General features: G+C 38.6%; 1 protein-coding gene across 1 annotated transcript in view; it reads right to left on the bottom strand.

Moving 5' to 3' along the window:
• Positions 1 to 498: 498 nt before the first annotated feature.
• LOC133770421 (zinc finger protein 260-like) overlaps positions 499 to 23,289 on the bottom strand; it is a 40,761-nt gene continuing 17,970 nt past the window's right edge. The window contains exons 2-4 of the mRNA XM_062206561.1: positions 8,079 to 8,205; positions 7,725 to 7,817; positions 499 to 5,385 (exon numbers count right to left, since the gene is read on the bottom strand). Of these exons, the coding sequence (XP_062062545.1) occupies positions 3,332 to 5,385; positions 7,725 to 7,817; positions 8,079 to 8,202 (2,271 nt within the window). The 5' untranslated portion in view covers positions 8,203 to 8,205 and the 3' untranslated portion in view covers positions 499 to 3,331. The remainder of the gene's footprint in view (positions 5,386 to 7,724; positions 7,818 to 8,078; positions 8,206 to 23,289) is intronic.

Genomic DNA, 23,289 nt, shown 5'->3' on the forward strand with positions numbered 1-23,289 from the left:
GTGAAGACTGCTCATTCTATTGTGGTTAGAAGTAAGAACTGTAGGCTTTCTATGCCAAATTGAGTATTTAGTGTTTCCTTTTCAAATGCTTCCTAAGAGCACCACAGAAATTAAAATAGAGGATTGACCTTTGACTTAAGGTTAACAGGATCACAATGAAGAATGAATTACAGAGTCACAAGAAGTAAGAGATTCACATTGAGGACACTGTAGCAATCCAGTGGCAGGCCATAGTGATAATTGAGGAGGTGATATGACCAAGTTGAACCTAATTGGCCTTTCATATTGTTGCTCTTTTTTAAAAACTTTTAACAAATATAACTTTCCTAAGTACAGCTAATGGATTACAGTGGCTTTTCCCCCCACATAAGTTCCCTCTAACATGCAACCCTCCCATCTCCCACTCCCTCTCCCATTCCATTCACAACAAGATTCATTTTCAATTATCTTTATATACAGAAGATCAATTTAGTATATATTAAGTAAAGATTTCAACAGTTTGCACCCACACAGAAACACAAAGTGTCAAGTACTGATTGAGTACTAGTTATAGCATTAGTTCTCATTGTACAATACATTAAGGACAGAGATCCTACATGGGGAGTAAGTGCACAGTGACTCCTGTTGTTGATTTCATAATTGACACTCTTGTTTATGGCGTCAGTTATCACCCTAGGCTCTTGTCAAGAGTTGCCAAGGCTATGGAAGCCTTTTGAGTTCGCAGACTATGATCTTATTTAGACAAGGTCATATTCAAAGTGGAAGTTCTCTCCTCCCTTCAGAGAAAGTCATCTTCCCTCACTTGGGAGAGGTGACGGTCTGGAGACACTGTGTGGGCATACGGCCTTGACCTAACGAATCAAGGAAGTCCCGCACTAAGCACAGGACATACGTATGATCTGATACACCACTATCTGTTTGTCTAACGTAGGGAAACCTCCTGCAAAATGCCATCAACAGTGGAGGTGCTAGGAATTTGCTTTGTTATGGCAGCAGTGCTGTGCGTGTCTTTCCTTTGGCTAGAGTTGGTATGCCGTGCTGCTCTTAAGCACTCAGACATGGGAAAGATACCCCCCCCCCAGCCAGAATCCTGTGCAGATTATCAAAGATAGTGAATCTGTGATAAGAGCCTGACATTCCAGGTACCTGTCTCATAGAGAACAGTTGATGACTTAGGGAGAGAGAGCTAAAACAGTGAAAAACAAGATAGCGAACAAGGTAGGAAACAAGTTGCTCTCTGTGTGTGGCTTTGTGTTTTGCACAAAAGACTGAAGTGAGGAAGTTTTATTAAAGAGTATCTTAGATTCATGATGAAAAAAACTACTGAGCTTTAAAAAGAACATGTGAACAAATGCATAAATGAAACTGGTAGACATTATGCTACATTAAATAAGCCAATATAAGAAAACAAATATGTTATTACTTGACATATATGAGGCTCTAGCATAGATCAATTCATACAGAAAAAGTAGAGCAGTTTTTTGTAGGGCATGTAGCAAAAAATATATAAATAATTCTTTAGAGGGATGCTGGTGATGGTTGCAAAGCATTATGATGTATTTAATGCCACTTAAATGTTTACTTAAAATGGTTTAAGTGCCACATTTAGCCATACATACCTATATAAAACAATAAAAACTTTGACTTCTATTGACCACTCTTCTAGAAAATAGTCATAAATATGATTAATACATATCCATTGTCCCATACCCATGTAGAAGTGACTAAAAGAATAAAAGAATAGAATTAAAAGTTTGAAATCATGAAAAGTCATTTTTGTATAGGAGCATAATTTTAGGGGCTGTCACTGTGATAAAAGCACCACGTAAGATACTAGCATTCCAGATGGGTGCTGGTTCATGTCCTAGCTGTTCCATTTCTGATCCAGCTCCTTGTTGATATCTCTGAGAACAAAGCCGAGAAAAGTTCATGTGTTTGGGCCCATGAATACACATAGGAGACATGGATGAAGCTCCTGGTTTCTGTTTCTGGCTTGGCTCAGCCCTGGCCATTGCAGCCACTGGGGAGTATACCAGCAGCTGGAAGATTCTCCGTCTCTTTTCCTTTAAATAAAATTAATTTTGAAAAGCATAATTTTATATCAGTAAAAATTATAGATAGAATCCCTATTCTTTATTCTTTGTGGACCTTTATCTTGACACTTATTCACATGATAACCATTAACTCATAAATTCTTTCACTCCCAGGGCTGTTATCACACCTTCTGGCTACTAGCATAGCCCAAAATAGATTCAGTCTCATCATTTTGCTAACACATCCTAAATTTAGCTTTGGCAAGAAGCAACATTTCTGATACACAAAAGGTGAATTTACAATATTCTTTGGAGCAACAGATGGCCCAATCAGTCATGGTAAATTATGGGGTGGAATGAATGAGAAACTACATATTCTCTTGGAAATAAATCTTGGACAGTTGGCAGTATAACTTGCACATATGGAAATATATGGAGATTTATTTAAGGATCTGCAGTCCAGTCTCCACACATTCCCAGTTCTATCCATCAAACAAGCATTTCTCTGAATAATTATCGGCAATAATCTGGTGTGAGTTTTCAAACCACAGTATAATTATCAAAATTAAATAGAAGTAAAGTTAGTGAAAATACAAAATGTTCTTTCTGTATTTGAATGTATTCATTCATAGCACATTTATTTCAAATATGAACTTACTAAACCACATATTAATAAAAAAGTTAGAATTGCCCATGAGTTCTGCTGTATCCTATCTGCTTTCCAGGAAGATGGGCTGCCTGCAAAGAAAATATAGGGATCATCCTCCTTGTTTAGTTATGGATGGCTGCAGTGTCACGTAGGAAATTTAATCTTATGTTCCCTTGATTCACCAGCTCAGGTTCATGAGAAAGACTGTCTAGGCTGCCAAAAGATATTGCAAACTTTTAACAGTAAAACAAAAAATTCCAAAATGTGCAATACAGAAATGTCAGTTAAATTTCAAAGGATTTCCAACTAGATTCACAGGTGACTTCTCATTAGAATCTTTATGATCTATGAGAGAATGGAAAGACATAGTGTGAGTCTCAAAAAAAAAAAAAATCAGTCAACTGAGAATACTATACCTTGCAAAGTACTCATTTATGTTGAATTTGAAGTAAAGACCTATCAAACAAAAACAAACTGAATTTGTCAACATTCACCCAGCCTTACTAAAGAAGCTTTCATGTGTTATGAGTTGTGATTTACAGCAAAAAGCTTTTCTGTAGTCATTACATTCATGAGGTTACTCTCCTGTGTGAATTCTCTGATGCATTATGAGTTGTGACTTCTGGCCAAAGGTTTTCCCACAATCATTTCACTCATAAGGTTTCACTCCTGTGTGAATTTTCTGATGGATTTTGAGTTGTGACTTACTTCTGAAGGCTTTTCCACAGTCATTACATTCATAAGGTTTCTCCCCTGTGTGAATTCTATGATGGATATTGAGTTGGGACTTGTAGCCAAAGGCTTTCCCACAGGCATTACATTCATAAGGTTTCTCCCCTGTGTGAGTTCTCTGATGGATTGTGAGTTGTGACTTACTGCCAAAGGCTTTCCCACAGTCATTACATTCATAAGGTTTTTCCCCTGTGTGAATTCTATGATGGATATTGAGTTGTGACTTGTAGCCAAAGGCTTTCCCACAGGCATTACATTCATAAGGTTTCTCCCCTGTGTGAGTTCTCTGATGGGTTTTGAGTTGTGACTTAAAGATGAAGTCTTTTCCACAGTCACTACATTCATAAAGTTTCTCCCCTGTGTGAATTCTCTGATGGATTTTGAGTTGTGGCTTTCGTCCAAAGGCTTGTCCACAGCCATTGCACTCATAAGGTTTCTCCCCTGTGTGAATTCTCTGATGGGTATTGAGTTGTGACTTTCGTCTAAAGGCTTGTCCACAGCCATTGCACTCATAAGGTTTTTCCCCTGTGTGAATTTTCTGATGGGGTATGAGTTGTGACTTAGAGCCGAATGCTTTGCCACAGTCATTACATTCATAAGGTTTCTCTCCAGTGTGAATTCTCTGATGGATTATGAGTTGTGACTTTCGTCTAAAGGATTTTCCACAACCATTGCATTCATAAGGTTTCTCTCCTGTGTGAATTCTCTGATGCATTATGAGTAGTGACTTACTGACGAAGGCTTTTCCACAGTCATTACATTCATATGGGTTCTCCCCTGTGTGAATTCTCTGATGGATTTTGAGTTGTGACTTGTAGCCAAAGGTTTTTCCGCAGTCATTACATTCATAAGGTTTCTCCCCTGTGTGAATTCTCTGATGCATTATGAGATGTGACTTCTTGACAAAAGCTTTTCCACAGTCATTACATTCATAAGGTTTTTCCCCTGTGTGAATTCTCTGATGGATTAGGAGTTGTGACTTAGAGCCGAATGCTTTGCCACAGTCATTACATTCATAAGGTTTCTCCCCTGTGTGAATTCTCTGATGGGTTTTGAGTTGTGACTTACAGCTGAAGGCTTTTCCACAGCCATTGCACTCATAAGGTTTCTCTCCTGTGTGAATTCTCTGATGGATTATGAGTTGTGACTTCTTGCCAAAGGCTTTCCCACAGTCTTTACATTCATTAGGTTTGTCCTCTGTGTGAATTTCCTGATGTCTAATAATATCTAACCTCGGGTATAAGGCTTTTCCACATTCATTACACTCATGCGAGTTTTCCTGTAAGGAAGTACTGTGAATGATGGTATGGCAGGACTTACACCTGAAGGATTTTCCACAAGGCTTACATGCATAGGGTTTTTCCTGTATATATTGTCTCTGATTTATTAAAAGATCTGATTTGTAAAGAAGAGGTTCCACATATCCCATATCTCCATAGAATTTCTCTCCTGTGTTGATTTGTTGATGCTTACTGAGGTTAGTATTTTTATGAAGAGTTTTTTCTATTTGAGTTGTCTTTCCAACAGTGACAGTTGACTTATTACAGGAGTCTCCCAAATGGACCGTGCCAAATCTAAATATCTTCTTCCTTTTGAAGTCTTTCCCTTGTCCACTATGTTCAAATGAAGGCTTCACAGTCTCAATCTTGTGATACTCACTAAGAGGCTCACAGCATTGGGCAGAGTTCCCAGATACCTTAGTGGCACCAACTTTCTCTCCAGCTTGCAGCTCATCAGCTCCTCCATGGGGATACACATTGTGACACACATTGCATTCCTCAGGTTTCATTGATGAATCATTTCTTTTTTTGATAATCAGTTTTGAAACATGACTTGAATTTAAATTAAGTCTTTTATTTAATTCAACTCTTTTGGGAGTTGATGTCTTATTATTTGTAATAACATTCTGCTTAAAATTTTTTTCTCGAATTTCCTGGTTGATCCTAATAATGTCATCACTTTTCATGGCAACTGAAATGAGACAAAAAAAAAAAAACACTCAATCACATATAATAACTTTCTTCTGGAATACAGATGTAAGGGGAATGAAGATTTTAACATAATCAGTAGAAGACACTTATTCTCATTATATTTTTGGTTTTTTTTCCCTTAAGACATTGATATATTAGGTTGTACCAATAGATTTCTCTGTTCAATCATTTACTACTTGAATTTTATTCAAGTATGGCAGATGGCTTTCCTGGTTAGATTTGTTAATTCACTGCTTAGGGTGCTTGCATCCCAAAATAGTGCCAGATTGAGCCCTGGCTACTCTGATTCCATTAAAGCTCTTGCATATATAAATGAGAAGGCAGCAAATAATGAATCATGTGCTTGGGACCTGTGATAAATCAGGTTAGACTAGATGAAATTCCAGTCTTTTGGCTTCAGACTAGTCAGACCTAACTGTTGCAGGCATTGGGGAAATGAGCTAATAAATGATCTTTCTCTTCTCATTGTCATTCTACCCTTAACAATGATGAGACAACTCTAAGATTTTAAAGAATGGACAAAAATTTAGTAAATATATTCCCCCATTGCCTAGCAAACAGTTTTTTTCCTGTCCTTCTTCTTTAGTTAATTTTTATTAAAAAGTTTATGTTGTGAGCTCTCTGATATTTCAATCATAAATATGGGAATGCTTTACTGGATCATTTTCTTGCAGGTAAAGAAGAGTGAAATGTTTCTGTACTCTAAACAGTATCACATGATACTGTACTACTAAACAGTATCACATAGTTGTCTCATGTTCAGTCTTCTCAGGTAAACATTTATGGGATTTTTCAAATGAGAAACTCTGCTTTTATCTGCACTCTATGATAGCTTCCCCATATTCCTAAGGAAATCTAACATCTTCAGCTCCTCAGAACTACAGTAGGTACAGAAACATTGCAATATACCACCTTGGGTATACACTCTCTAACAGCTGAAACAATTTGTTTTTGCAACCCAGAGTGTGTTTGCCTTCTTTGGAATATATTTTCTAGCTCATTCTGAAATCACTAGTCTTGGTTATCTCCCCTCATTTTTTTCTATAAACACTCATATGTGATAATTTGCATTTTTGGAGGCTTTTGATCAACTGTCTCTTATATTCAAAGAAATCTTAATTTCCTATTCTTTTCTTATCTTTTTTTCTTTGAGACAGAATTCATATTTCAAATGACAAATCTGAGACATTCAACATAAAACCATGAGGTTACTTGACCTTGGGATTCAGAATCTCAAGACTTTCTTGTTGAGTTTAGGATCACTTATTTTCATGTTTCTATACAAGTTCCTGCTTACTTCAGGACTTCTGATGTCACAGCACAGAGGCTTACTTCTGACCATCTCTTAGCATTCCCTTATTTATTTACATACTTGAGAGTCAAGAGAGTTGGAGAATGAGACACACAGAGAGAATGAAACAGAAGCTTGCCAGCCACAGGCTCTTTCCTCAAATGTTTGTAACAATCTATTTTTTTCTTATTTTATTTGAAAGCCACAGAGAAAAAGAAAGAGGAAAGAGAGAGAGAGAGAGATATCACATTTATTGGTTCAGTCGTGAGATTCTTAAAATAGCAAGTTCTGTGCCTGGCCAAAACCATGAGTGGTTACTCATTTGAAAGAAGTTTTTTTTTTTTTTTTTTTTTTTTAAACAGGCAGAGTGGACAGTGAGAGAGAGACAGTGAGAAAGGTCTTCCTTTTGCCGTTGGTTCACCCTCCAATGGCCGCCGCCGTAGTGCGCTGCGGCCGGCGCACCATGCTGATTCGATGGCAGGAGCCAGGTGCTTCTCCTGGTCTCCCATGGGGTGCAGGGCCCAAGCACTTGGGCCATCCTCCACTGCACTCCCTGGCCACAACAGAGAGCTGGCCTGGAAGAGGGGCAACCGGAACAGGATCGGTGCCCTGACTGGGACTAGAACCCGGTGTGCCGGCGCCGCAAGGTGGAGGATTAGCCTAGTGAGCCGTGGCGCTCTCCTGAAAGAAGTTTTAATAGCTTGCCTAAAGATAAGAATAAATGCATGAAGGAAAAGGTATTAAATATAGAGAATTTGGGGAATGTATCTAACATAGAAAAAAGCCTTAGTAACACCAGAAAAGGATTGGAACATTTTTTTTTTTTTTAATCAAAGAGCATCTTCATCAAAAACACAGAGATTTAGAGATCAAATGGCATCCCTAGATACTCTAGAATCCCTTGTCTGATGCACAAAACCAGATATCATAAGGAGTAACACTTGGGAAAAAGTCATGGAAAGAGCATCAATGAACATCTGTTGCAATCTTTCTGCCTTAGCCTCCCTCACCATTAAGTACGTACTGACCTGGAAGGTTCTGATTTAGGAATTCGCTCACCATCCATGGCTCTGCTCCTTGCTCCAACTTAAAGATCAAATCAGGTTTGGTAATGCAGTGTCCTATTAATGCAAACAATGTAAGACTTTGTGAAATCACTATCTTGGGTTATTTATAGGAAAACAGCTTATTTCAGGAGCTATGCAACAAATGTTCCAATTTGGATCCTTTCCTAGTTGGTACACACTAGGATTATTCATGGACATAAGTTCTCTAACTGCACATCATTAAACTTTATAAAGTCTTCACTTATTTTTCAAATAGCAAGATTTTTCAAATAGCAAGACAATGTGTTCATTAGGCATGTGATGGGTGCCACTCACCCAAGAAGAGTAGGCTGCTGTAGGTCTCCAGCATCACTTCCCTGTACAGGATTTTCTGAGCTTTGTTCATGTTCTGCCATTCCTCCCAGGTAAAGTAAACAGCCAGGTCTTCAAATGCTATCATCACCTGTAATAGAACACTTGTGGTCAACATATCAACTGTCACAAAACAAATACTGGCGGTTTTTACCTTACAGATGGGTATGAAGGAAGAGGGAAGGATGTGCTTTCATTTTAGACTTGTTGAGCATTTGGACAGCCACTCAGAAGCACTCAGCAGGGAGTCAAACCTATGGCCTACAGGCTGTGAAAAATGCCCCAACTGGAAGAAAACATGGGCTTCAGGTCACAAAGGGCCACGTATTTCAAGGGGAATTGCACCCCAGGCTGAAAGGAGGACAATGTTCTCTCTCTCTCTCTCTCTTTTTTTTTTTTTTTTGCCCCAAGATCAGTTTAATATTTCACTCTCTAGAGCAAAGAAAGATGATCTGAAAACTGGACACAAAGACCTCTTAACTTCTTTACAAACTACAGTAGAAGCTCCTGGCTCCTGGCTTTGGATCTGCGCAGCTCCAACCATTGCAGCCAATTGGGGAGTGAATCTGTGGATGGAAGATCTCTCTCTCTCTCTCTCTCTCTCTCTCTGTAACTCTGACTTTCAAGTAAAATAAATAAATCTTTTAAAAAAATAAAATAGGGATTAAAAATACCTCCATTTTACACCTCCCTTAAAGTTAATGTGTATTCTCCTGTATTTTCAAAATTCTTGTAAGTTACATTCCATTGCCAAATTTTAAGATTAATAACTTTACATGCAAGTTATAAAAACATGGCAAAATATAACAAAACTGGTGATGGAACCAATGTATAGCTAAACAAAAAGTTCATATCCTAATAAGGAACTAAGGAATCAAAAGCATTTTATGATACTATAAAAGTTATTTTTTCACTATACACAGAACATGTCCCCTATAAAATGTACATGTAAATCACTAAAAATTATAATTTGGTGAATTTATTCTCATTACAGAACATACTAAATCAGTTGGGATAACAGCTCTCTGTCTGCCTCAAAAGAATCTAATTATAGCACCCAGAATCTCCTTTATATCTGATGCAAAGTTAAATAGTTATTTGTGGGATTATTTCCTAACGTATTTAATGAGGCAGAGTTAACAATTTAATATAATGCCAGTATATTACAGTAATGGCACAGTAAATCAGTTCACTACAGATTGAAACACCATTTTTTCATTATGAATGGGGTGCAAACAAATACTGGAAATACTGGATACTTTTTTTTAACTTATTTGACAGGTAGAATTAGACAGTGAGAGAGAGAGACAGAGAGAAAGGTCTTCCTTTTGCTGATTCACCCCCCAAATGGCCACTACAGCTGGTGCTGCACTGATCTGAAGCCAGGAGCCAGGTGCTTCCTCCTGGTCTCCCATGCGGGTGCAGGTACCCAATCACCTGGGATATCCTCCACTGCCTTCCTGAGCCACAACAGAGAGCTGGACTGGAAGAGGAGCAGCTGGGACTAGAATCAGGTGCGCATATTGGATGCTGGCACGCAGGTGCCGGATTAGCCAAGTAAGCCATGGTGCCGGCCCCAGATACTTTTTGAAAGGTAGATAAACTACAAAATTACTTATCTTTGATAGTATATTGGGTTTTATAATTACATAAAGATGTGAATGGTCTAATATAGTCACAAATAACACACTTCAAACAAAACAATGTGGCCATATGTAATGATACACTAGAATGTGCTCAGTAGACATTTATTGAATATGGGAATTATCTATTTTTCTATCCAATTACTTTGTACGTTTTGCCCACTGTTAAGTGCTCAATAAGTATCCACTGAATATACTGATTAGTAAATAGGTGAGAAGAGATGGGCCCCCTCAAACTGGATGTCAAGTATAATTGGAATCTACGTGGGAAAAAGTGGTTAAAGAAGTCAACTGTATGTGGTTTTTAAGCAAATATACTCAGATGCCAACAAAGCAAATGATTATGCAGAAAATACTGGCACCAGAATAAACAAAAGGCTAAAAAGGAATTTTAAGGAGAATCCAGAAAAAATGTATATTGGACTAAACCTTTTCCCACCCAATTCATTTTGAGACAGACCAATAGAGGCACTGTAAGAGACTATGGCTGTCTTCCTTGATATCTAGACATCCTAGTTTCAAATAATTTATGGACCTGTTACCCATGAATCAATATAAACCTATTCATATTTAGGGATTAGTTTCCCCAAGTACAAGGTTGAACTTCCTTTTATTTGTCCTAAAATGCTTATTTTCAAACTTGAAGGGACTTCAATTATTCCATGTAGATTTTGATAATTCTTTTATCTTTTCAGACCAGAGTCAAAATATCCGTACAGTATTCATACTGCAGCACCTTCCACATACCCTTTGATCACTTGAACTGCCTTCTTTTTCTGCTTTCAGATCTTTCTTGAAGTGTAGTAAGCAGGACTATACTAGGTATTCCAGCTGCAGTTTGGTCAATCATTGTCAGAATGGCTTCTGCTACGGCAAGGTCTTCCAGTCGTTCTACTGTTTCTAGGATTATAAGATCTTCTATAGTTGTAATCAAAAGACTGACTTCTTGATCTCCTGACTCTCTGCTATGCCCTGGGAATGCAGTAGGAGATGGCCCAAGTCCTTGGGCTCCTGCACCCACATGGGAGATCTGGAAGTAGCTCCTGACTCCTGGCTTCAGATTGGGACAGCTCCGGCCACTGTGGCCATCTGGGGTGAACCAGCGGATGGAAGACCTCTCTCTCTCTCTGCCTCTCCTTCTCTCTGTGTGTAACTCTTTTAAACAAATAAAACTTTTAAAAAATAGCCCTGGAATCACACAAATGAATTTATTGGAGATCATAATGTTATGTTTCACATTTCTGCTTATATGTGGTCATATTTTTGCTTATATTTTAAGAAACTTATCAGCACATGAAGTCTCAGTGTAGTTTTACTATTCAGAAAATAGAAAAAAGCTCACAGTAATTTTCTGAAGCTGCAGGTATACTAAATATTGGTCAAGACTTTCAAGAAGAAATTACTGACAGTGAGTGGGAAAATTTTTATATGCCTTTTAATGTCACACAATCCATAAATAACATCAAGAACAAAAGGAAAGCCATGCTCAGGGCAGTCTTCTACAGCAATACTTATTTGAAACTGGTGAGTTTCTGAAAGTAATCTGAAAACCCAAAGTGTTTTTTTTTTCACAGATTTATTTGTTTATTTGAAAGTCAGTGTTACACAAACAGAAGGAGAGGCAGAGAGAGAGAGAGAGAGAGAGTCTTCCATCTGTTGGTTCACTCCCAAAATGCAATGGCCAGAGCTGTGCTCATCCAAAGCCAGGAGCCAAGAGCCAGGAGCCAGGAGCTTCTTCCAGGTCTCCCACATGGGTACAGGGGCCCAAGGCCTTGGGCCATCTTCCACTGCTTTCCCAGGCCATATCAGAAAGGTGGATCAGAAGTAGAGCAGCTGGGACTTGAACCAGTGCCCATATGGGATGCTGGCACTGCAGGCAACAATAAATGTGTTTTTTAATTAAGTGTAGCAAAATAGAAATCACCATCCAAAAGTTAGAATGCCAGGCATGTGCAAATCATCTGACACTATTCAAACCATCTATCTCCTAAAATATAATTTATTTCATCATTTTTACATGCAGAGACCCTCACAGATGTTCCTTGAACTACCAGGATGATTTCCTAGAATATAGAGGGCAGCAGCGTGGCTCTAGATACCAAGTGTATGGCAGACCAGGTTTCAAAGACCCCCATTTCTGAAAAACCTGATAGCAGAATGAAGTAATGGGCATGTGGTAGAAAGCAATGTAGACAGTAACTCTCAGACATGAGGGGTTATCCCTCCACCACAGGTCATACCCTCAAAACCACTTAAGAAACATTTGCTATGCCCTTGCCTGTCTTTCTAATCCATACACAACTTTTTTTGAAGGCTGGTCCAGAACTGCCAATATCACCAGTCTTCCATAACTTATGGATGAGGTAAGGTAATATCAACTAAATCGTGTTCATTCTGGTCAGTATGATTAATAACTGCTAGGATCATGCAAATCTAGGATCTTTGCATTTCAGTGACTTTTTGCTCTGCTCTGAAATAGTAAGGTATTGTCTCAGAGAGCATCAAGTGGTATTCTGTCAGAAATGATTCTTTTTCCTGGAGTTCCCTTCTTCAAGTATCATAAAAGCTACTCACTTCCAAAGGAAATAGGACTGTCAGCCAGGACCCAAACGTCCATGTTCCTAGAAACTAGGTGTTGTATAAATTTCCATAACCTCAAATGAGTAGTGCTGGTCAGTCTACACAGTGCAGGAAACTAGAAAATTCATTTGGAGAAGATATACCATAAGCCCCACAAATGCAACTGTCAAATAATGTAAGTCAACCTGCACATATCTCACAATGGTTTCTCAGGAAATGTGGGGACATTTCACTAGTACTACTAATATACTTCATCTTACAGATGGGTAAACAGTGACAGGGGTACAATCTACATTCAGTCACCCCATACACATTTCAGCTAAAATGGTCTGAAAACCCATCTCCATCCTGTGGCCATCTTGGATGAGACAGATTGTCTGTAGGAATTTTGAAACTACCTTCTGTACACCTGGAGTCACATTGGTCTTCCGTCAGTGCATCATTTGACAAAAAACAACCCTTGAAAGCCCAACCTTATTCATTCTTTCTCCAGCTCTAGAACTGAGGATTTACCACTGGTGTCTCTTCCTGGACCAGCCAAGATCTTTAGGGTGAATCTGAATGACAGATTCTAACACCTCAGATCCATGACTGTCACTTATGCCAGCAAGAGACAGGCACCTGTACTGCTCTCCAAGGTTCCCTCTAACCCCACACTGACATTCACAGATACAGAAATCACCCACACAGTTCTTGAGTAATATGAGGAAAGCCCAGCACCAGCAATTCTATGGAGATGGTGGTAGTGGTTGGAATGGCACACGCTAAGAAGGAAGCCAGAGGAGAGTTTCCATGGTTCTGTCCTCCCAACATCATGGGCAGATGAGGCTACATTTCCCATAAAACAATGCAGACCTCCATTAGGAAGCAGTGAGGATGACCCATATATTTACTGGATAATCAGCCTCCTGTGACACAGAGAGTATACATCAGAACTTGTCTAACCACATGAGATACCCACATAATACTCCAATTCCTCACTAATTCTTGGTTTGACAGATATACATTTGAAAGCAACATACTTACTATAACTGGCAAAATTCAAATGTGGAAATAATTTTTTGAAATTGTGAAATTTACTATTATTATTATTTTTTTACTTTTTGACAGGGAGAGTAGACAGTGAGAGAGAGAGAGACAGAGAGAAAGGTCTTCCTTTTGCCGTTGGTTCACCCTCCAATGGCCGTCGTGGCCAGCACGCTGTGGCCGGTGCTCTGTGCTATTCCGAAGGCAGGAGCCAGGTGCTTATCCTGGTCTCCCATGGGGTGCAGGGCCCCAAGCACTTCGGCCATCTTCCACTGCACTCCCAGGCCACAGCAGAGAGCTGGCCTGGAAGAGGGGCAGCCGGGACAGAATCCGGCGCCCCGACCGGGACTAGAACCCGGTGTGCCGGTGCTGCAAGGCAGAGGATTAACCTGTTTAGCTGCGGCGCTGGCCAAAATTTATTATTTATTAATTCTCATAATTAAATTGTGGTTCCAGAAACAGCGCGGTGCGCCGGCCACAGCGCGCTACCGCGGCGGCCATTAGAGGGTGAACCAACGGCAAAGGAAGACCTTTCTCTCTGTCTCTCTCTCTCTCTCACTGTCTACTCTGCCTGTCAAAAAATAAAAAAATAAAAAAAAATAAAAAAAAATTGTGGTTCCAGAGCCTTTCTTACAAATATTTAGGAAAAAAAAAACTCCAGGGAATCTTTTTAATACATAATATTATGTACATACATATGTAATTAATGTACATAATACATTCATATGTATTAATATCCCTGAATAAAAGGATTTTAATTCTTTAAAATGATGCTTGACCTTACCTACTATATTAATTTTGGTCCATCAATGGATTGTATTTCACAATGAGGAAAAACATTCTAATACATTAAGTGGATTATTAATATGGCTGGAAAACAGAGTGAGTGCCTGAAATGTTTGTGAATATTTAAAATTGAACTACCTGGTAATTCTATACCCAGTTACTGAAATTTATCTATTCATCACTCCATCCAATTATTTGTGTATATTTAACACAACTTTAGTTTTATTTATTTATTTTTTTTAATTTGGTTTCTCTCACAAACTAGGCAAAGAGGCAAACATGATGATGTCATGGAGCTCCTGCTTTTACTCCTTTTCCTGTCTAAATGAGAATGGGCTGAAATTATCAACTTCTTCAGGATCTGAGTGGTAGTGTCACAGGCTATTGACTCTTGGCCCACAGCTATTGGACAGTTTTTTATGTATAATGTAATAATTGTGCTGTTCAAATTCCTGTATCATCTCTAATCTGGTATTTGCCTTTCAGTGACTTTATTCTATACATTGAGGGAGGTCAGTCTTTTTTTTTTTTTAAATATTTACAGAATTTTCTTTAAAGATTCATTTATTCACTTAAGAGGCAGAGTTACAGAAAGTTTGTAACTTACTTGGCTAGAGAAAATAAGAATTCATAGATCACAAACTAAAATAATTAAGATGGCCCTATTAAAAAACTCAAGGTCTTCAAGCATTAAAATTTATTACCCTAGACTTAATCATCAAAAAGGTGATTATTTCAACTATTCCCTATTTGGCAGCTCAATTTTATCTATGAAATCTGGAAAAAATAAATAGCACCTCATGTTAGATTACTAAAATCTTAATGCTATGTGCCACCCATATGTCTGCTGTACCTTATATCTAATACCAATGTATCTGATGTCTCTCATTAGATAAATGATGTGTCTCAACTATTACAAGTGTGGAGACTATTTTATTCAAAGCTTTTCCAAAAGCCCCTCAGTCTCTGCCTTCACTTTGAAAGGACACTTCTAGGATATACATGGGCACCTCATTGATTTTGCCAGCAAACACAATTTTTTCAATGGGAATACAAGCATAAATCACATTGATAACATCCTCCTTGAATGACACTATTTGACACATTGTGAAGAACAAACAAGGCTAATATCTTATAGTCCACTTGGGCATCTAGCCCAAACCTTGGAGAGTTGGAAACTGTTATACTCGGCCTACCCATGAATGGGACATGGTGCCAGATGGGTTTTGTATACTTGAACTGCAAGGGGAGTATCACAGAAATTAATGCTCCAAACTGATCCAGCTCCCTGCTAATGTGTCTGGGAAAGTAACACAGGATGTTTCAAATGCTTGGGCTCCTGCACTCATGTGAGAGACCTGGAAGAAGCTCCAGGCTTTTGATATCAGTCTAGTCTAGCCACAATCATTGCAGCCATTTGGGGAGTGAACAAATCAGAAGAAAGATCAATCTCTCCCTCTCTCACTCTATGACACTTGCAAATGCATAAATGAATCTTTTAAAAAGTAGATCATTTCAATAGATTCCCCAGTGCTCAATCATGATGACTTTTACTACTTTACATTTTTTTTAATTCTTTTTTAAACATTTACTTATTTGAAAGGCAGAGGGGATCTGGTGTGGTGGCACAATGGGCAAAGCTGCCACTCATTAAGTTGGCATCCTGTATAGGTGCCAGTTCAAGTCCCAGCTATTCCACTTTTAAGCCAGCCCCTTGCCAATGGGCTGAGAAAAAGAAGATGGCCTAAGTACTACGGTTCCTGCCACCCACATGGGAGACCCAGAATAATCTCCTGGCTTTGGCCTGGCCACACATTGGCCATTGAAGCCATCTCAGGAGAGAATCAGTTGATGGAAGATCTTGGTCTCTCCTTCTCTCTGTAACTCTCGACTTCCAAAAAAATAAGTAAATATTTTTAAAATGATTTTTAAAAAAGGGAGAGACACAAACACACACACAGAGTGAGAAAGAGAGAGAGAGAGAGAGAGAGAGATCTTCCAACTTCTGGTTCACTCTCTAAATGTCCGCAACAGCTGTAGCTGGACCACGCTCTCAAGCCCTCCACTTAGATGACAGAACAATTAGGTGACAGGAACTAAGGAATTTGAGACATCATCCTCTGTTTCCCAGGGATATTAGCACGAAACTGGTTTGGAAGTAGAGTACCCAAAACTCAGATTACCATTGCAATATTAATGTGAGCATCTGATGAGATGGCTAACAAAATGGAAAACCTAAAAGAAATTGAGATTCCTGGACACATACCAAATTTGGGTTATGAAGACACATAGAAAACCTAAACAAACCAAAATACAAGACAGAGTGAATCAGTAATAAAGACCTTCCTAACAAAAAAAAGCCCAGGACCAGACAGCTTCACTGCTGAATTCTACCAGACTTTCACAGAAGAACTAATTCCAATTCTTCTTCAGCTATTCAAAATTGTTGAAAGGGAGGGAATCCTCCCAAATTCCTTCTATTAGGCCAGCATCACCTTAGTTCATAAACCAGAAAAAATATATACAACAAAGAAAGAGAATTATAGAATAAGACCACTGATGAATATATATGCAAAAATCCTCATCAAAAGACGAGTTAATGGAATTTAATAATACATTAGAAAAATGATTCACATGGACCAAGAGGGATGTATCCCTGGTATGCAGAAATGATTCAACATAAGCAAATCAATAAATGTAATATGTCACATTAATAAACTGAATAAAAACCACATGATGATCTCAATTGATGCATAGAAAGCAGTTGATAAAATACAATATGCTTTCATTATAAAACCCGTAGCAAATTGGGTATAAAAAGAACATTTCCTAACACATTCAAAGCAATATATGCTAAATCTTTAATCAGTATCATACTGAATGAAAGATGTTGGAAGCATTTTCAATAAGATCTGGAACCAGATAAAGTTACTCATTCTTGCCATGCTATTCAAAAACAGTTCTAAATGTTTTAAACAGAGCAATAATGCAAGAAAAAGAAATCAAAGGGATACAAATTAGAAAGGAGAAAGTCCAATTACCCCTGCCTGCAGATTACATAATCCTATTTATAGGAAAGCAAAAGACCCCACTAAAAGACTACTGGAACTCATAAGAGAGTTTAGTAAAGTTGCAAGATATAAAATCAACACACAAAAATCTCATAGCTAATAAAGAACTTAATCATGTCAGTACAATTCACAATAGCTAAAAAACTTTTACTGCCTTGGAATAAATTTAATCAAGAAAGTGAAAGAACTCTACAATGGAAATTACCAAATATTAAATAGAAGAAAATGCACAAAAGGAAAAATATTCCCCATTAATAAATTGAAAGAATTGATATCACCAAAATGTCCATACTACCAAAAGCAGTTTTTAATTTTTTTTATTTTATTCTGCTTTATTTTTAAGGATCCACTCATTTATTTGAAAGGCAGAGTCACAGGGAGGCAGAGGCAGAGACAGGCAGGGAGACAGACAGAGGTCCTCCATTCACTGGTCCATGCACTCAGTAAATGAGAAATTTAAAGCATAAACTGCATCTAACCAATATGGTAATCTAATGACCTTAGGAAGAGCAATTTGAGAGGAATAATTGAAATACAAACAAGACTTCATTAAATTAAATGATAACAATGAAAAAAGAAAATGATGTAGATGCCAATATTAATGACTTTTTTGAGGAATTTAAATTGATAAAGCGAATGGCTGGAATTGTGGCACAGTGGGTTAAGCTGCAACATGCCAAAACCCAATGTGAGTTAGGCTACTCCACTTCCAATTGAGCTCCCTGCTAATGCACTTGGGAAAGCAGCAGAAGATGGACCAAGGTCTTGGACCCCTGCCTCTCATGTGCACGACCTAGATGAAGCCCCTGACTTCAGTCTGGCCATGCCCCAGCTGTTGTGACTCTTCAGGGAGTGAGCCAGTAGATGAAAGATCTCTGTATTTTCTTCTCTCTCTGTAACTCTGCCATTCAAATAAACAAACAAATTTTTAATAAACAAGTTAATAAACTGATAAGAAGCAAAAAACCTACAATATTGTCATCTTATCCCAAAAAGATAACAAAGAACAAATGCTTATGATGATGTAGGAAAAGATAACTCTCAGATACTGTGGGTGAACATGCAAATTAGTTCAGGTGTTATGGAGAACCGTAGGGTCATTCTTCAAAAAAGATAAAAATTGATCTATTAGATGACAAACTTCTCTTACTCCTGGCTATGTATCAGAAGGAAATGAAACTTTCATATCCAAGAGACAGCAATTCTACTATAGTGACCATAACACCGTTCACAGCAGCCATGAATTATAACCAATCTAGCTGTCTATCAATGAAAAAATGGACAAGGGAACATCATTTAGACACAAAAAAAATACAACATTGTTACATCTTGCAAAATGTATAAAAAGAGATCATCAAATTAATTGAAATAAACCAGACACAGAAACACAAATTCCCAGTTTCTTGTCATATATGGAAGTGAAACAAATGGATGTGAACATAGAATTGTGATTATTAAAGACTGAGAAGTATGGAGGCTAGGGAGAGAGGGGGAATGGAAAACAGGTAGCAAAGTACAGTGAGGCAGGAGTCACTTCTGCTGTTCCATAGTATAGCTAGATGACAATAGTGTACATATTAAGTACTGTATAAAGAACTGGAGGACAGGAGCTGGTAGGCTCAAAATATGAAGAGGAAATGGAAACACCAGATATCTGGCTTGATTACAGTTTCTATGGTGTATATGAGTTCAAATACTGCACTATCACCTATAATAATCAATGAGTAGCACACATTAATCAAAACTGTTCCAATAAAAATTTAAAAATCAGAGGCATTTGTATATACTATATACATATATATATTTGTATATAATGAACAATTTGCAAATGAAACTAAGAAAACATTTCCATATATAACAGCATAAAATAAAGTTAGGAGACAATACCCTCCATCCCTGTCACTGATTATTGAAATATACAGCTCCAAAATCAGCAGTCAGCATGGCCTTTTCACTATAACTTTCTGATCAGCCTTTGCATGATTTGCAACCGGATAAACTGGTATTCCAAAAATGTTACTGTTGGGAAACTAAACTTGAACTCAAATGGAGGATTCTTATACTGATCTACTCAAATATTGCTATCAAAATACACAGAGGGTCATTGAACTTTTATCTGTGTCTCACAGTTAAAATATAGACTGAGGGTGGGCATTTATCCTAATAGTTAAATAGTCATTTATTGGAGTACCCGAGTTCAATTCCTAAATATGGATATAGCTCCTGACTCCAACATCTTGTTAGTGAAGACCCTGAGAAGCAGTGCTGATGGCTCAAATGATTGGGTTCATGAAACTCACATGGAAAACCAGTACTGAATTCTCAGCAACCAGTTTTCCATGACCCTAACCATGGCATTTGTGGGCATTTATCTAATAAATTAGCAAACAGGAATCCTCTGTCTCAAAGTCTTTTAAATTAAATAAGAATTCATAAAAAAAAAAAGAGATATAGATTTAGATGCCAGGTCACAAAAAGGAGTGTGGTGTTAAATGAAAATATAATGAAATATTTACTTTATTTCCATCTGACCTAGTGGGTAACTGTTTATTCAAAATGATAATATTAAAAAATGAACTGGGTATCTGTCGCTTCTCATAGATAAAAGAAGTTATAGAAGAGTGGGCATCATGGTGTCACCATATGCAATGGCAGTATCCCATACAGGTGCTGATTTGTGCTCCAACTGTTTCACTTCCAATGCAGGTCCCTAATAGCCCGAGAAAAGCAACAAAAGTGGCCTGATTGGGCCCTTGTCACTCCCATGGGAGACCCAGATGAATCTCCTCACTTCAGCCTATTGCATCCTCAACTTTTGTAGCCATTTGGGGAGTGAACCAGCAGATAGAAGATATCTATCTCTGTAACTCTTTCAAATAGATATTAAAAAAAAATTACAGAAGGGGCAGGCACTGTGGCATAGTGGGTAAAGCTGCCACCTGCAGTGCTGGCATCCCATAAGGGCACCGGTTCATGTCCCGCTGCTCCATTTCCTATCCAGCTCTTTGCTATGACCTGGGAAAGCAGTGGAAGATGGCCCAAGCCCTTAGGCTCCTGTACCCGCATGGGAGACCCAGAAGAAGCTCATGGATCCTGGCTTCAGATTGGCACAGATCTGGCCATTGTGACCATCTGAGGGGTAAACCAGCGGATGATCTCACTCTCTTTCTCTGCCTCTTCTTCTCTCTCTGTGTAACCCTGACTTTCAAGTAAAATAAATAAATCTTTAAAAAATTTTATAGAAATATGATTTGAGTGCCCAATAAACAGTGAACTGCTAATTGCAAGTAAGTTTATCAGTTATAAATGTGTATAATTTCTAGGAAAATCATCAAAAGAAAATTTTAGGAAAAACTGATCCTTGATATAGCTTAATAATAGAGAAGACAAAATGAAATCCTATCAAAATGAGACATGGATATTTGGAAGAGTGGATACCAGGTTACTCATCATGTGTAGTAGTAACTGTGTTTGAGTCCTAAGAACTAGACAATGGCATCAAAATATACCAGAGTGTCTGTACCCTATACTACCAAGGGTACCAATTCTTAAACTAGCTGCCAACAACTTGTAACAGAGTCCAGAGATTCTTCCTCTACTACATAGAAAGGTAATACCAAGACACCTTTCTCTGGTGAGAATACAAATTGATTCAAAGGGGCAATTCTTACATTTGGTCTTAACCAAAGGCAAGAAGAGAAATGAGCACATTTCATATTGAGTCAATGGTAAGGCTCTGTTCCTCAGTCCTAATGCTGCAAAGAACTCAGACAATGGCTACAGTCGCCTCTGATGTTGCATGAGGAGCAAAGGGATCTAATTTGGAAGATGACTAGGAATGGGATGTCATGACCTGGCTCCTATCATGCCATCTTGTAGAAAAAATCCTCATAGAAATGACAACTCCTAGAGCTGGCTAAATGGAATTATATTGACAAATCACATCTGCTTTCTGTCCACTCCATTTTGTTCACTTAAAGAAAACAGCAAGTGGCCAGCGCCATGGCTTAACAGGCTAATCCTCCGCCTTGCGGCACCGGCACACCAGGTTCTAGTCCCATTTGGGGCGCCGGATTCTATCCTGGTTGCCCCTCTTCCAGGCCAGCTCTCTGCTATGGTCCGGGAAGGCAGTGGAGGATGGCCCAAGTCCTTGGGCCCTGCACCTGCATGGGAGACCAGGAGAAGCACCTGGCTCCTGGCTTCGGATCAGCGCGATGCGCTGGCCACAGCGGCCATTGGAGGGTGAACCAGCGGCAAAGAGGAAGACCTTTCTCTCTGTCTCTCTCACTATCCACACTGCCTGTCAAAAAAAAAAGAAAAGAAAAGAAAACAGCAAGCATTTGATCACTTTTATGTCTCTTCATTCCAAAAAAATATTTATTCACTAATTCATTCACTTGAAAGAGTGAACAAAAGAGGAGAAATGCACAAAAAGAAAGATAGATAATCTTCCATCTGTTGGTTTTCTTCCCAAATGAAACTGGGCCATGCTGATTCAGGAGCCAGGCTCTCATATTGCTGGACAGAATAGAATCTAAGGACTTGGACCATCACATATTGCTTCTCATTCTTCAGCATTAACAAGAAGCTACACTGGAGTGGTGACAAGACAAGATTCCATGTACTCCATCATAGAATGAAGAGATCTCAAGTGGAAGCTTAACTCACTGCAACATAACACCCACCCTAAGGCTTTCATTTTTAAACATTTTCACCATGTAGCTTGCTATGAGTCTGTGATTTCTGGATTATGAGATTTAAATAACCATCACTTAATTTTTTAAATAACTTATTCAGTGGGGCTGGCACTGTAGTGCTGTAGGTTAATCCTCTGCCTGCGGCGCTGACATCCCATATGGGTGCCGGTTCTAGTCCCAGCTGTTACTCTTCTAATCCAGCTCTCTGCTGTGGCCTGGGAAAACAGTAAAAGATAGCTCAAGTGCTTGAGCCCCTGCACCCACATGGGAGACCAGGAAGAAGAACCTGGCTCCTGGCTTTGGATTGGTTTAGCTCCGGCTGCTGCGGCAATTTGGGGAGTGAATCAACAGAAGGAAGACCTTTCTCTCTGTCTCTCTCATTCTCTGTAACTCTCTCAATTAAATAAACTATTTTAAAAAATAAACCTTATTCATCAAATTCATTTTGTAAACAAAATGACTTTTCCAACAACTGTGACTATACTCCCATTCATTACACCATAACCAATTAATTTGTTCTAGATCCAGGGGAAGCATTTTTCTGCAGTAATTTATCACTTCAATTTTCAACTTTTAAATGCCAACTTATGGCCCTTTCCCATAATATAGACTTCTGAGTTTTTTTTTTTTCAAAGTAAATGTTATTTTAAAAGATTTTTCAGATTTAGAGAAAAAATTGCAAAGACAAAAGTATTTACAGATATCCCACACCCCAGTTCCCACTATTACTAACATCTCATATTAACATGGGACACCACCAATGTTGTACTACTATGTATATACTATTTTTAAAATATTTATTTTCATTTGAAAGGCAGATTTACAGACAGAGGGAGAGGTCTCTCATCCATTAGTTCACTCCCCAAGTGCCTGCAATGACTGGGGCTGGGACAAGCTGTAAGGAAAAGGGGGCAGAAACAGAGAGGAGACAACTAGACCACATTTATTCAAAGAAAATAAAGTTGGAGAGGTTGACCAATTACCAGTGTGCATACAGACCAAACACATGGCAGAGAGCAAAGACCCCAGGAAGCTAGGCCTTGTTATAACTTAGGTGGGCTAGGAGTGGGGGTGCAGAACAGTAGGTAGAGGTGAGCTTTTCCACACAAGTTTTTCAAGTTCATTTGTGGGCTGTCAAACCTAAAGAAAAATGCAGAGGGCAGGGTGGGAAACAGTACAGGGTGTGAGACTGAACTGGTCTCCTGAAAGAAGGCAAGGGTAACAAGAACCTAAAATAACTGAGGCTTGTGTCCTTGTGCCATCAATCCTGACTCTGAGTATAGATAAGAAGGGGCACCAGTTATTTTTTGGGCTACTTCCTGTTGATATGAAGCATTGAAATGGAATGGGGTATCTATACTCTGGATCAGAT

Source organism: Lepus europaeus, chromosome 11 (genome assembly GCF_033115175.1).
Source record: "Lepus europaeus isolate LE1 chromosome 11, mLepTim1.pri, whole genome shotgun sequence".
NCBI classification, from domain to species: domain Eukaryota; kingdom Metazoa; phylum Chordata; class Mammalia; order Lagomorpha; family Leporidae; genus Lepus; species Lepus europaeus.